The following is a 13,746-nucleotide window of genomic DNA, read 5'->3' as shown; positions in this document are numbered from 1 at the left end:
ACGTCAATGTGGTTGCAGGGAGATCCAGTGACTTGGGAAGTTCAGATTCTCTCGGATGCAGCGGGGGCCGGTGGTTTTGGAGTGTTTTGGGGGGGAAAGTGGTGTGCTGAGAAATGGCCAGAGAGATGGTTGAAGGAAGGGAGGAGCATAGCATTCCTTGAGTTTTTTCCATTACTAGTAGCATTGGAGTTGTGGGGGAAGGAGTTGAGAAATAAGAAGGTGAATTTCAATGTAGACAACGAATGCGTGGTCCATGTGGTGAACAGGCAGTCAGCGAGGGATCAGAGGGTGGCAAGGCTGATGAGAGAATTTGTCCTGCGTTGCATGGAATGGAATGTGGTGTTTAAAGCAACACATGTGCCGGGGAAGGATAATGGCATCGCTGATGCATTATCTCGTTTTCAATGGCAGAGATTCTGTGGATTGGCTCAAAAGGCAGTTCGGGAGGGGCGGCAAATTCCGAAGGAGCTGTGGAAGATAGGAAGCTGAGAGCGCTGGCACTGGTGGAGGGTTCATTGGCCGCGGCATCCAGGAAGTCATACAGGAGGATTTTATTAGGGGAGGAGCTAGGAGTTGGAGGGGTAGATGGGATGCGGAAGAGCGGAGGAGGGATGACGTTATTAAGTATCTGCTGAGGTGCATGGACAGGGGCTGGTCAAGGGCAACGATAACAGGAAAGCTAGCAGGGATTTCCTTTTACGGAAAATGGTTTTGGGGTTTTCAACCAAGTGGGGGAGAGATGGCAAGTAGGATGTTGGAAGGATGGGCAAGGGAGAGTAGGAGGGATAAGGATAAGAGGAGGCTGATATCGGCTGAATTGCTGCAGAGGTTGATTGAGGTTTTGGGGGGAGTTTGCTGGTCGGTATGGGAAAGGGAACTTTTTGCGGCTTGTTTTACATGGTTATTTTTTGGGGCCTTTAGGGTTTCTGAGTTGGTCGGGGGACAAGGGGGGGTAGGGGGGTTGCAGTGGGAAGATGTGCGAATTACGGAGGAAGGTTTAGACATCAAGATTAAGAGGTCCAAGACGGATCAGAAGGGAAGGGGCTCTTGGGTCCTGCGGGTCCTGCTGGGTCGAGGGAGCGAGGCTCTATGTCCAATTAAGGCTGGTAAGGTGTGGAAGGAGCGATGTGGAGTTAACTCAGGTTTGGTTTTCCAGCATTCGATGGATCCCCGGTTACAGCAGCACAGGTGCTGGGGGTATTGCGTAAAGCGTTGGGCAGGGTAGGAGAAAAGGGGGAGGAGTTTGGGACGCATTCTTTTAGGATGGGCGCAGCATCTGAGGGTAGCAGACTGGGTTTTTCGGAAGAAAGGGTGAAAAGCTTGGGGCGTTGGAGGTCAGGAAAATACAAGGGTTACGTTAGGGATTTTGGGAAAGGGGATTGTTGAGGAAAGTTGGTGGAGGACTTGGGGGGCAAGTTGTTTTGTTTGTAATAAGATGACGTGTCAGTAATTTGTTGTAATTTTTGTTTCAGATGCTGCGCAAAGAAAAGGGGAGTTGGCACAAGTTTGGATTGTTGGACATTCAATTGTGAAGTGGGCTGGCAAAGAGGCGGAGAAAAGGGTGGAAGACAGCTGGGGTGCAGTTATAAGGAAGTGGTGGTGAGGTGGCATGGTTTGGGGGGACTGCGGTGGGATCAGCTGCTGCCCATATTGGCAGGAATGAGGGAGCGCTACGGAGTTCCTCAGGTGGTGATGCTGCATGCTGGAGAGAATGACCTGGTTAGGTATACGGGGGTGGCTCTGCTGAGAAAAATGAAGAGGGACTTGGGTTGGATTAGGTGTATGTGGCCTCAGGCGGTGGTGGTGTGGACGAAGTTGTTGCCGAGAAGAGTTTGGAGGGGAGCAAGGAATGAGGAAGCAATAGAGCGGGCTAGGAAGGGGATAAACAGGGAAATGGAAACATTTTGTGCGTCAGTGGAAGTGAGGGTCATGGACCATAAAGAGATAACATATGAGGGGTTCCTTATCTTTAGAGAAGACGGGGTACACTTGTCCATTTACGGGAACAGTTACTACCTTGCGGACTTGGGTTCATGGCTGGGAGACTGGGTGAAAAGTTTGTGGTAGAAAAAGGGGGGGGGGTTTGGGGCAGAAAGAACTCCTCGGGGGAGGGTTTTTCTGGTGCCGGGGGCATGGCCCCTTTTGATGTGGGGGGAGGGAAGCACAATGGGGGAATGACACGGGAAAGGAGGGGGTGGCGCTGTTTGCACAAGCAGGTCACCCCGGGGATCAGGTATTGAGCCTGGAGGGGCATGGCCCCTGGGGAGAAAGCGGGACGCCTGGAAAAGGGGCAAGGATACGGTAGGATCCAAGGGATCATTAGGGAGGAAATTGGTTATTTAATTATTTAATTGTTGGGGGAAAATGGGAAATGTTTAAGTTATTTATTGATTGTTCAAATAGCTATTTAGCTTGTTAGGCCATGGAGCCAGTTAAGCGTTTTGATTGTAAGCTTTGGCCTGTCACATTAAAGCGACCTTTTCCACTTTTAAATGAGTCTGGGTTTTTGTGCAGTAAGCCAAAAGGGGGGCCCTGGGGGGAACGCGAAGCGTTTCCCCCCGGGGAGTTTTTTGGCGCTGCACACGGCCAGCGAGTGGCCGTGGGGTGCAGAGCGCCCCTTCCCGGGGTATTTAAGGGCTCAGGGAAGGTTCGGGAGGCAGGCGACGGTTAGGACTTGGCGATTGTCCCGCCCTCCCACCCCTTCATTTTGGTTTTTTAGGCCATAGGCCTGTTTGAAGCCGGGAGAGGGTCCAGGGTACATTTTGTGGGGGGGGGTTTTGCTAGAGGTAGGGATGGTAGTTTTGTGTGACAGGTCGGGGCATCGTGAGCGGTGTTGTAATATTGTTGCTGATGTGGCAGGTCAGGCTGGCTGCAGGTCACAGGAAGGGGGAGTTTGGTGTAGAGGGGAGTTTAACGGGGTTTGAAGTGGGCCGGGGCGCCGGGGGCATGGCCCCTTTTGATGTGGGGGGAGGGAAGCACAATGGGGGAATGACACGGGAAAGGAGGGGGTGGCGCTGTTTGCACAAGCAGGTCACCCCGGGGATCAGGTAATGAGCCTGGAGGGGCATGGCCCCTGGGGAGAAAGCGGGACGCCTGGAAAAGGGGCAAGGATACGGTAGGATCCAAGGGATCATTAGGGAGGAAATTGGTTATTTAATTATTTAATTGTTGGGGGAAAATGGGAAATGTTTAAGTTATTTATTGATTGTTCAAATAGCTATTTAGCTTGTTAGGCCATGGAGCCAGTTAAGCGTTTTGATTGTAAGCTTTGGCCTGTCACATTAAAGCGACCTTTTCCACTTTTAAATGAGTCTGGGTTTTTGTGCAGTAAGCCAAAAGGGGGGGCCTGGGGGGAACGCGAAGCGTTTCCCCCCGGGGAGTTTTTTGGCGCTGCACACGGCCAGCGAGTGGCCGTGGGGTGCAGAGCGCCCCTTCCCGGGGTATTTAAGGGCTCAGGGAAGGTTCGGGAGGCAGGCGACGGTTAGGACTTGGCGATTGTCCCGCCCTCCCACCCCTTCATTTTGGTTTTTTAGGCCATAGGCCTGTTTGAAGCCGGGAGAGGGTCCAGGGTACATTTTGTGGGGGGGGGTTTTGCTAGAGGTAGGGATGGTAGTTTTGTGTGACAGGTCGGGGCATCGTGAGCGGTGTTGTAATATTGTTGCTGATGTGGCAGGTCAGGCTGGCTGCAGGTCACAGGAAGGGGGAGTTTGGTGTAGAGGGGAGTTTAACGGGGTTTGAAGTGGGCCGGGGCGCCGGGGGCATGGCCCCTTTTGATGTGGGGGGAGGGAAGCACAATGGGGGAATGACACGGGAAAGGAGGGGGTGGCGCTGTTTGCACAAGCAGGTCACCCCGGGGATCAGGTATTGAGCCTGGAGGGGCATGGCCCCTGGGGAGAAAGCGGGACGCCTGGAAAAGGGGCAAGGATACGGTAGGATCCAAGGGATCATTAGGGAGGAAATTGGTTATTTAATTATTTAATTGTTGGGGGAAAATGGGAAATGTTTAAGTTATTTATTGATTGTTCAAATAGCTATTTAGCTTGTTAGGCCATGGAGCCAGTTAAGCGTTTTGATTGTAAGCTTTGGCCTGTCACATTAAAGCGACCTTTTCCACTTTTAAATGAGTCTGGGTTTTTGTGCAGTAAGCCAAAAGGGGGGGCCTGGGGGGAACGCGAAGCGTTTCCCCCCGGGGAGTTTTTTGGCGCTGCACACGGCCAGCGAGTGGCCGTGGGGTGCAGAGCGCCCCTTCCCGGGGTATTTAAGGGCTCAGGGAAGGTTCGGGAGGCAGGCGACGGTTAGGACTTGGCGATTGTCCCGCCCTCCCACCCCTTCATTTTGGTTTTTTAGGCCATAGGCCTGTTTGAAGCCGGGAGAGGGTCCAGGGTACATTTTGTGGGGGGGGGTTTTGCTAGAGGTAGGGATGGTAGTTTTGTGTGACAGGTCGGGGCATCGTGAGCGGTGTTGTAATATTGTTGCTGATGTGGCAGGTCAGGCTGGCTGCAGGTCACAGGAAGGGGGAGTTTGGTGTAGAGGGGAGTTTAACGGGGTTTGAAGTGGGCCGGGGCGCCGGGGGCATGCCCCCTTTTGATGTGGGGGGAGGGAAGCACAATGGGGGAATGACACGGGAAAGGAGGGGGTGGCGCTGTTTGCACAAGCAGGTCACCCCGGGGGATCAGGTATTGAGCCTGGAGGGGCATGGCCCCTGGGGAGAAAGCGGGACGCCTGGAAAAGGGGCAAGGATACGGTAGGATCCAAGGGATCATTAGGGAGGAAATTGATTATTTAATTATTTAATTGTTGGGGGAAAATGGGAAATGTTTAAGTTATTTATTGATTGTTCAAATAGCTATTTAGCTTGTTAGGCCATGGAGCCAGTTAAGCGTTTTGATTGTAAGCTTTGGCCTGTCACATTAAAGCGACCTTTTCCACTTTTAAATGAGTCTGGTTTTTTGTGCAGTAAGCCAAAAACAAGTGACTTTTGGAATATTCCATACAAGCCTAGGCGCTCATTTGTACATACATGTTTTCAGGGATCGCCAGTTGTTTGCCTTCGCCTGGTTAAATCCTTCCAAGTGGAAAATGAAAGAACGCCAATTCTCCAACCCGTGAGGGCAGATTGCACGTCACTCTTAAGTTTCACGTGAGAGACACCCGCCGGTAGCGGGTGCGGCATAGCATGTGTAGAGGATAACCGTGAGGAAACGAGCATGGCAGGGAACTCTCCCTGCTCCTCGCAGACCACCCCGCCCCCTTCGTTCCCCTCTCTGACAGAAGAGCTCCCGACCTTGCCAGAGACCATTTAATTGACAGAGGAGGCGCCCCATCCTGCGACAGCAATACCCGCCCTTCACGCCCTCATTGGCAAAACCAACACCTTTGCCCTGGCAGAAGCAACCCTGCTATCAGTCATGCATTTCTGTGGCGGCGGTGTGTTCTTCGCCTGCTCGCTGACACTAGGGGTATCCCACACTGGGAGCGGTGCCGCACCAGCCCCTCATTAACTGCAGTCCCTCGCTCCCGAATTCACACGAGCAATAGCTCCACTTCCCGTGGACCCTCCCCGACAACGGCACCCCCCTTCTGGACTAAGCCAAAGAAACCCTCACTGCCCCCTCAGTTCACAACAATATCACAGCCATTTGCCCTTCAAGGACAGCACGACCCGCAAAAAAGGGCCCCGTCTGTCCCCTCATTGAGGGCAGACAGGCTCAATGTTCCCCTGTAACATGGGGGAGCTCCTGCTGCAGCCAGCCTGCCTGGCAGCATCGGCAGGCGCCCGTAGACCCCACAACACACAACTAACAGCGCCCTCTACCTCTCGCGGACAGTACCACGCAGCCACGTGCATGCACACATGAAATCATTTCCTAAAGGGGAATAGTACCACTTTTCCATTCACCTAACCATCGTGTAAGGAGGCGTCGTGCATTTCATTCATCACTGCACCGTCCATATCCCTCGCTGACAGCAGCCCCCCCATCGGTGCAACCAGGAAAATATGGGGGTGGGGAGGGAGAAAACCTTACAAATGTTGGGGGAAGGGCTGAATTCAGAGACTGTCTGGGGGCAAACTTACTTGTGCCTAGGCATCTAACTTCTTTACATATTCTAATGAGACTATTCGGGTGACGCTTCAATGTTAAAAGCAGTTAACTCTCCCCCTCATGCCTGAATCCAGACACTTAAGGACCGCTGTGAGAATGCCCTGTGTCCTGACCCTGATCTGCCCAATGGTCTTTGCGATACTGACCCCCCCCCCCCCGCTCCCCCGCCCGGGCCCCACCTCACCCTCGATGAGCGCAGCACTCACCCATCACTGACAGCAGCTGAGCCCCGCGCCCCCGCTGGCAGAGTGCCATATAGGCAGCGTACCAACAGCACAGGTGGGCGCAACCGTTCTTTAGAGGCTGTGAAGCACTGGCACATAGCAAAGTGGCAAGTCTACCAACAACTCGGCCAATTTAGTCGTGTTTTCCCACACTGCATATGTAGAAATATAATCATAAAGCATTTCGAAGGTGAAAATGGTGCAGCATGTTGGAGTGGTTGGGTACCCCACAGAACACGCAGGCACAAGTAAGAGCAGGTGCCTGCGAGAATGCGGGCGATGGGGGCGCAGAGACCTGCAGGAGAGTGGCTGAGGGGAGCGGTAAGGCACCAGGTCTGCTGCCACCGCCTCACACATTTCCAGGGTTCTGTATAGAGCAGTGTGCCGGTCCAGTACTCACCATGTCCCGCTTGAGCAGGTGGATTTTGGTCTCCAGCCTTTCTAGGGCGCTGGCACCTGGCGCCTCGGAAACACTGGGGCGCTGCTCCGCGGGCCCTTTCAGCCGGGCGCCCGCCTGGTCCTCTCTCAGCCACCTGGCCAAACTCTCAGGCACTTTCCGGCCCAGCTTCAGCTCCACGTCCCTCAGGTCAGGTACGGGTGGCTCCTCCATGCCGGCTACACAAACAAATGGAAATATCCGCTAAGGGGTCCGTGTGCGCAGACCAGTCCGCGGGGCAGGGGCCTCTCCAGGGACAGGAACGGCGCTAACGCAGCGGGGAGGCTGCGAGCCTCTCTGGAAACACCGCTCGGTAACTGCGGCGCAGCAGCCCCCGGATCCAGATCACTCAGGCAGCGGGAGGTTAGAGCTCTCCCCGTGCCTCAGGGAGTTCTCCCTTGTCCAAGTCTGCGGTTCCCCTTCGCCTGGCCCGGCAGCCACCAGCACAGCGTCGCCACTCATGCCCTTCCCCGCTTGACTCGGGCTCCGATCTCCCAACGGGGCTTCCCTCACCTCTGCTCCGGCTGACACAGAGCTGCTCTCCACGCACAGTATGAAACTTTAAACCCAGCCGCTGGCAGGTGCAAAGAGCTGAAGCCCTGCCTCCTGTGTGGTACTGCACGGAGGAGGAGGCGGGACCTGTGGTAATGTACATTGGACGAGGCTCCCTGACGAGGTGGCACGGCCCAACCCTTCCCCCGGCACACGGCGTACCCAGCAGAGCTTGAAGGGAGGCTCCGCCGAGGAGCGCACACCGCACGGGTCACAGCAGGGCCAGGGCAGGTCAACCGCAGGATCGGCACGTCTGCGCCTCCAAATGCCTTTAGGGAATTACATGCTGGAAAAGAACGGGGCTGGAACTGTATGGAATGTGGCGAGTTTCTTTATTCTTCCTTGGACAGAGACGTGGTTGCAGTTCCGATCACTAGTACTACTTGACTGTCAACTCCTGTTGTTTTTAGTCAACTCTTTGCTGATTCATGGAATTATTTGCGCCGAAAAACGGGGATTTGTGAGCCATTCTGCCGTCAAATCCCTGTTTAACAAATGGGGATTTGCGGGCAGAATGGCGCACAAATCCCCGTTTATCGGCGCAAATAATTCCATGAATCAGTCAGTGTTCAGAGTCGAGAATTCAGAGTCTAAAATGCATGTCAACGGGGAGAGGCATTCCTTAACGTTGAATTAAAACCTCACCCTTCTATATGCTATTCTCATTGGACACATTTTATGTGAACATTCAAACATATACATCACAGGGTTGTCGATAGAGAAACTCTAGTTATGGTTAAGTTGGACTCCCTGGAAGAACACTTTCCCCCCGATTCTTATAACTTTGACAACGTTTGATGAATCTTTACAAAAATGTTCTCAAAACATAGTGCAGACTATGCATTTTTCGGAACGTTTTGGGGTGTTCATTAATGTGGGAAGGGGGCGATGAGATGACTTAGCCCTGCCTGTCATAGGAATTAGCAATGGATTCTAAGCCCCTACCGAGTCCCTCTCCACGACTGGCACAGCATGCATGTTATATCATGCACCATCACCACTTAGAGGTATATAGCTATAGTTATGTTATGTTATTTTCCATTTATATAGCGCCTTCTGTACCATTGGTATGGTCTGAAGGCGCTGGTAGGTTGAACGCCCTTGGGAACCGGAGTTCAAGTCAGTACAGAGAGTCGAGAGTTAAAGGGTGCATGTGAGCACCGGATATGTGTGCAGCTGGTGTGGCCTTCGTGTAATAGCTGCTTCATAGAGGTATGTGTGGTGGTTGAGAGATCAGGAGTATGTGTTAGTTCTGGCAGGAATTATCCAGACCAAATGTGGCTGCGTTAGGCCTGAGGAGAACGCCTGGCTGGGGGGTGTGTAACCAACAGTGTTTACTTAGAGTGATGGGGAGTGAGCACGAGATGTTGATATGAGAACAGTTATACCGAATGGTGTCATAGTATCTCTGTGTTCTAGTTGAATGGTGGTGTAAAGAAGAGAGTAAGCATGGTAATGTGATATGATGGGTTACATGCTCTTACAAACGTTCCATGCACTCCGAACCATTCCATGTATGTCACTCAATTCCATGCACTCCAGTCCGCCCCCGTATTCCCTTCCCGCCCTATGCACTTCAGTCTGCCCCACGCACTCCAGTCTGCCCCATGCACTCCAGTCAGCCCCACGCACTCCAGTCAGCCCCACGCACTCCAATCCGTTCCAAACACTCCAATCCGTTCCACGCACTTCATTCCGTTCCACGCACTCCAATCCGTTCCAGGCACTCCAATCCGTTCCATGCACTCCAATCCGTTCCACGCACTCCAATCCGTTCCACACATTCTACTCCGTATTCAGCTGCTCTGCGTACTCATCCACTCTACGCAATCATCCGCTCTACGCATTTTTTCGCTTTAGGCACTCACGCACTCTACATGCACTCGGCACTCGTCCGTTCTACGCACTCATCCGCTCTACACACTCATCTGCTCTACGCACTCATCCACTCTACGCAAGTCATCCGCTCTACACATTCATCCACTCTACGCATTCATCCGCTCTACGCATTCATCCGCTCTACGCATTCATCCGCTCTACGCAACTCATCCACGCATTCCAGTCCTCCCCACGTACTCCAGTCAGCTCCACACAGTCTAATCCATTGCACACACTCCAACCCATTCCACGTACTCTAATCCAATCCATGTACTCCAATCTGTTCCACGTACTCCAATCCGATCTACGCAGGGTCAATGTACTCATCCGTTCTACGCATTCTTTCGATCTAGGCACTTATCTGCTCTACATGCACTCCACACTCATTCGCTCAATGAACTCGTCAGCTCTACGCACTCATCCACTCTATGAACTCATCCGCTCTATGCACTCATCTAGTCTTGAAGGGGGGGTGTCAGCATGGAAACATCCAAAACAGAATAGTACAGTAAGTGCCAAGATACCAGAAAGAGCCAATCAAGCTTCTAGAAAAATGACCCTTTTGAAGTGGGAGAATGGAAGAAAAGGCTCCCACCAATCCCCTCTCTCCCTTGGCCTAGAGGATCACGGCCCAGGCACCCGCCACGAGAGGAGTTTACCCATCTACCAGACGACCAAATACCCTGGTACAAGAACATACGGATGTGCCCTCCCGCGTGCCCGCCAGCCTGCCATACCCTTGCCGACGCCTGCGGCATGGAGGGACTCGACTGAATCATCCAGCACTAACTCGACACATCATTAGAGATGCCATGACGACCCGGCCAACGGCCAGAATACCCGTACAACATACACACTGGAGACTCCCACACCAATCCACACGAAGAACATACTCAGTGCTATGACGCAAGTGACGGATACACCCACAGACGCGCATCTTTATTATTTTTCACATAGGCTTCTCAAAATGCAGAAACGCAAGTCGCACAATGAACTCATCTAAAAGCTTGCTCACGCTTCTCCTAAACCCATGCGCAATAATGAAAAGCATAACGAAGACACGATACTGGGGATAAAGCAATATGATACCATAACCTAAAGCGCTGTGAACCAAACGTCTCCGCCTATACACCAGGCCCAAGTAGGCCGCAAGCAAGAGCTTCCATGAACATTGAATGAGCAAGAGTATAGTTGCTGACCCTGCAGAATGAGCCCGGCGATGACTGACAGTCAAGGGCACAATGTTGCAATCTCGTATGCCGCAAGGCGACGCCGAGGTCACACCTGCAATTAAAACCAGGCACACAGTGGAAAATACAATATTAATTGTGCAGAATTCTGCCACGACCACGGTCCCACCTCACGTGACCAAGCCAAACCTGACAGGGTGCCAGGCCCAGGAGGAGGGAGGCACCGAAAACCCCCGTTTCAAGACATAGGCAGATACAATTAAGCGATTCAATGGACATCTGCGGCGGTGGGAGTAGTTGGCCTTCAGGCATACCAATAAATCTTCACGTTGTCTGCGCATAACCATAGTGAAACATTGTTGCAAATGACAGGTGCACCGCGAGCTGGGAACAACGATGGTCATAGACTGGGGGGCTCGTGCGTGGACCAATCAGAACATGGTGCTCTTATCACTGACTCCAGTAACATTGACCAATCCCAGGGATCTTCATGTAACAATTTTCATGTATCAATTTGAAGGGACAACCCAATTATACCACCTGACTAACCCTCAACCACTAACAATGCTCTTTATACGTATGCTATACTAACCCTACCACTCGAGGAACCAATCCAGAGTGGCGATAGGTTTTTTGCTAAACTTTCCAAGGTGACGCAGGTAGCGCATCATACTAAGGTAAAAAGGGCCTGCGAGCCCAGGATGAAGAGAGAGAGTCAGGACGGACGCGTACGTTCCTTGACCCATCCCTGCCGTTTGTCCAATAAACAGCAGAACCACCTTGCTTCTTGCGTGTGCCTCATACTCATTTTTGGGATACACGGGAGGAGTTGGGGCCTCCCTGCCCGGAGGTTCGCGGACGGCTCAGCCGACCCCGGGAGAATTTCCCCCCGACAAGTTGGAGGCACTGCTGAGATCGGTTTAAGATCTGCTTTTATTTTATTTTTCCGAGTACTCCCGTTGCGGGGAGGCCCGGCGGCGCGGCCCCCTCTGCCGCTGCCCCCTTTTGAGGACTACAGGACCATCGCAGAACTGCGAGAAGACCGGACAGCGCAATCCGGATATTGGCCTTCGGGAGCCGGTTGAGAAGTATCCCGCCCGCGGTTGGCGAGTGTCCAGACGTGGTCCAGACGAGGGGAGGTGGCAAGCCGCTTGGAGGGGTGCACGCAGTCGAGCAGCCCCGCGTCAAGAGCACTTGGTGAGTATGCCACGCACAACAAGCAATGTGAAATTGTGAGGGAGGGGGGAGGAATTGAATGAGGGAGGCGGGAGGTGTTGCACAGGTGCGCGGTGAAGGTTTGGCAAATTAGTGTTGGTAATGAATGAATGGTAGCCGGACAAGTGCGAGAGCAGTCCGCTACGATTATGGGAGAGAAGGGGGCGGAGCACGGAAACATCGCGTGCGGCCGCTCGGAGACACTGATTGGCCTAGGTCGCGACCACGTGTAAGGGTGTGTGTGCGTGCGCGGTTTCCTACGATTTGGCGATTATTGATCAATGAGTAGATGAGGATCCCTATTGATCGAGCAGGAAACTCGATAGATAGATGACGTTTCCCTGTAGGTGGTAGCTAGCTGGTTGCCCAATACGGAAGATAATTGGCTGGTTAAGCCCTCCTGTCGAGGGGCGTATCACACGCGAGGCGACGCAGTGTGCGCAGTCCGATTATATTGTTGATTACCTTGTTCCAGGCGTGACAGGAAGACAGCTGTGGGGTTAACGGGGGTGGATTGCAAATATAGTTTGAACTTTTGAAGAACTTACTAATAGGTTAAAGAAATCGGTGACGTCACCAGTAGGGTTTTCATAGGATATCTCGAGAGCAAGGCATCTTTATTTTTGAAAGTGGAGGGGAAGAAAGGTGTGGTAGGGGAGTGGAAACGAAGGTAAACGGTAGTGAATTGATCGGGGGGAAGGCGGAAACGGGGACGTGGCTGCTCACGAAGAACGCCGGCCACGGCAAGTGTAAAGGAGGGAGGTGGAGCAAGTGGAAGTGGGGTGGCTGTATAAGAACGTAATAAGGGGCACGCAGCCGCAGGGGGCTACGTGCGCCTCGGCCACAGGGGGCCGCAAAGGTGGAAAGAAAGAAAAGAACATACAAACGTGAATGCCATATTTTACGTTATTGGATTATCACAAGTCCCCAAAAATTACGGGGCCAGGTAAGAAGCTGTACATTATAAACTGTCAGTAAGATAACGGCTACCAAATAGGGGAAGGACAACAGTAAAGAGCTACCATGTCATACTGGGCAGGATCGGGAGGGTGGGGGAACACCCTCACTACCCCATTACAACACATATGTAAAACATTATCGCCCCATAGGGAGAAACTGATCAAGTATAGCATTGAATGGACACAGGGGACGGACAACAAAATGACGACACCAGGGCCGCCTAATGGTAGTTTCGATCCATATACCCAACATTCGCTACTGACCTATCTGCATAACACATACAAAGGGAAGAAGTTGACACACCACGTGGAGGTATTTAACTTATGGAGAATGTTCCAAGGGTCCCGACCAGGACCAAACGGAATGTTTAGTATGGGTGGAACAACGGAGGAAGAGAAGATTAAAGAGGGAGGAGAGAATGGGGACAAGGAGAGTGGAAGCCCACAGAACACAGGGAATGGAGAAGAGGGAGAGAAGAGTAACAACATAAAAGAAAAGGAAATAAAAAAGGAACAGAGCGACGATATACCCCTAGCGAAGATAGCGAAAAAGGAGGAAGGGGGGTTATATCCTTTAACAGAACTACGAGACATGGTTCAATTAAGGGCAGCTGAGGGGTACTCGAACCCGGCATACAGCCCGCCACCATATACAGCCACAGGTAACCACACAGGAAGGGAGCAGAGTAACACGGCGGGATCAGCTCGCGCACAAATAGCCGCAGGGGAAGGAGGGATTGACAAAGAGCAAATAGCAGGAATAGGACAGGATGACTGGGTAGCTGCGCAGGTATTATTAAAATTACGAGGGTCATTAACAGAAGAAGAGGAAGAGGTGGTAAGGAAAATGGACGAGGAAAACATTAGAAGGAGCGAAAAGAAAAGAGAAGAGGGGAAAAGAAAGGGGGAGGAGCTGTTACGACAAAAGGAAGAGATTTTGGAAGAACGATTAGCAGAATTAAGGGATGAGCAGAATATACTGATCAAGCAGCTCGAGAGAGAGGAAAGAGAGAGAGCGGGAAAGGAAAAAAAGCAAGGATGAGTTGGACAGAATGAGGGAACGAACTGAGGAGAAAAGGAGAGAAGCAGAAAGGTCGAAGGCAGTAGCAGAAAGGGTATCGAGAGCAGCACTGCGTGAAAAGAAAAGGAAAGAAGAAGAGAAAGAAAAGGAAGTGGAAATATGGAGAA

The 13,746-nt window shown here is 52.3% G+C and overlaps 1 protein-coding gene across 1 annotated transcript in view; it reads right to left on the bottom strand.

The window, feature by feature from the left end:
• Nucleotides 1-7,354, bottom strand: part of LURAP1L (leucine rich adaptor protein 1 like) — a 113,729-nt gene extending 106,375 nt beyond the window's left edge. The window contains exon 1 of the mRNA XM_069625958.1: nucleotides 6,729-7,354. Coding sequence (XP_069482059.1) covers nucleotides 6,729-6,938 — 210 coding nt within the window. The 5' untranslated portion in view covers nucleotides 6,939-7,354. The remainder of the gene's footprint in view (nucleotides 1-6,728) is intronic.
• Between the last annotated feature and the right edge of the window lie 6,392 nt (nucleotides 7,355-13,746).

The sequence above is a fragment of the Ambystoma mexicanum genome, chromosome 6p (genome assembly GCF_040938575.1).
Source record: "Ambystoma mexicanum isolate Mex_15411 chromosome 6p, UKY_AmexF1_1, whole genome shotgun sequence".
Lineage (NCBI taxonomy): Eukaryota > Metazoa > Chordata > Amphibia > Caudata > Ambystomatidae > Ambystoma > Ambystoma mexicanum.
The sequence above is the reverse complement of the archived record's forward strand: the minus strand, read 5'-3'. Positions and strand labels throughout refer to the sequence as shown.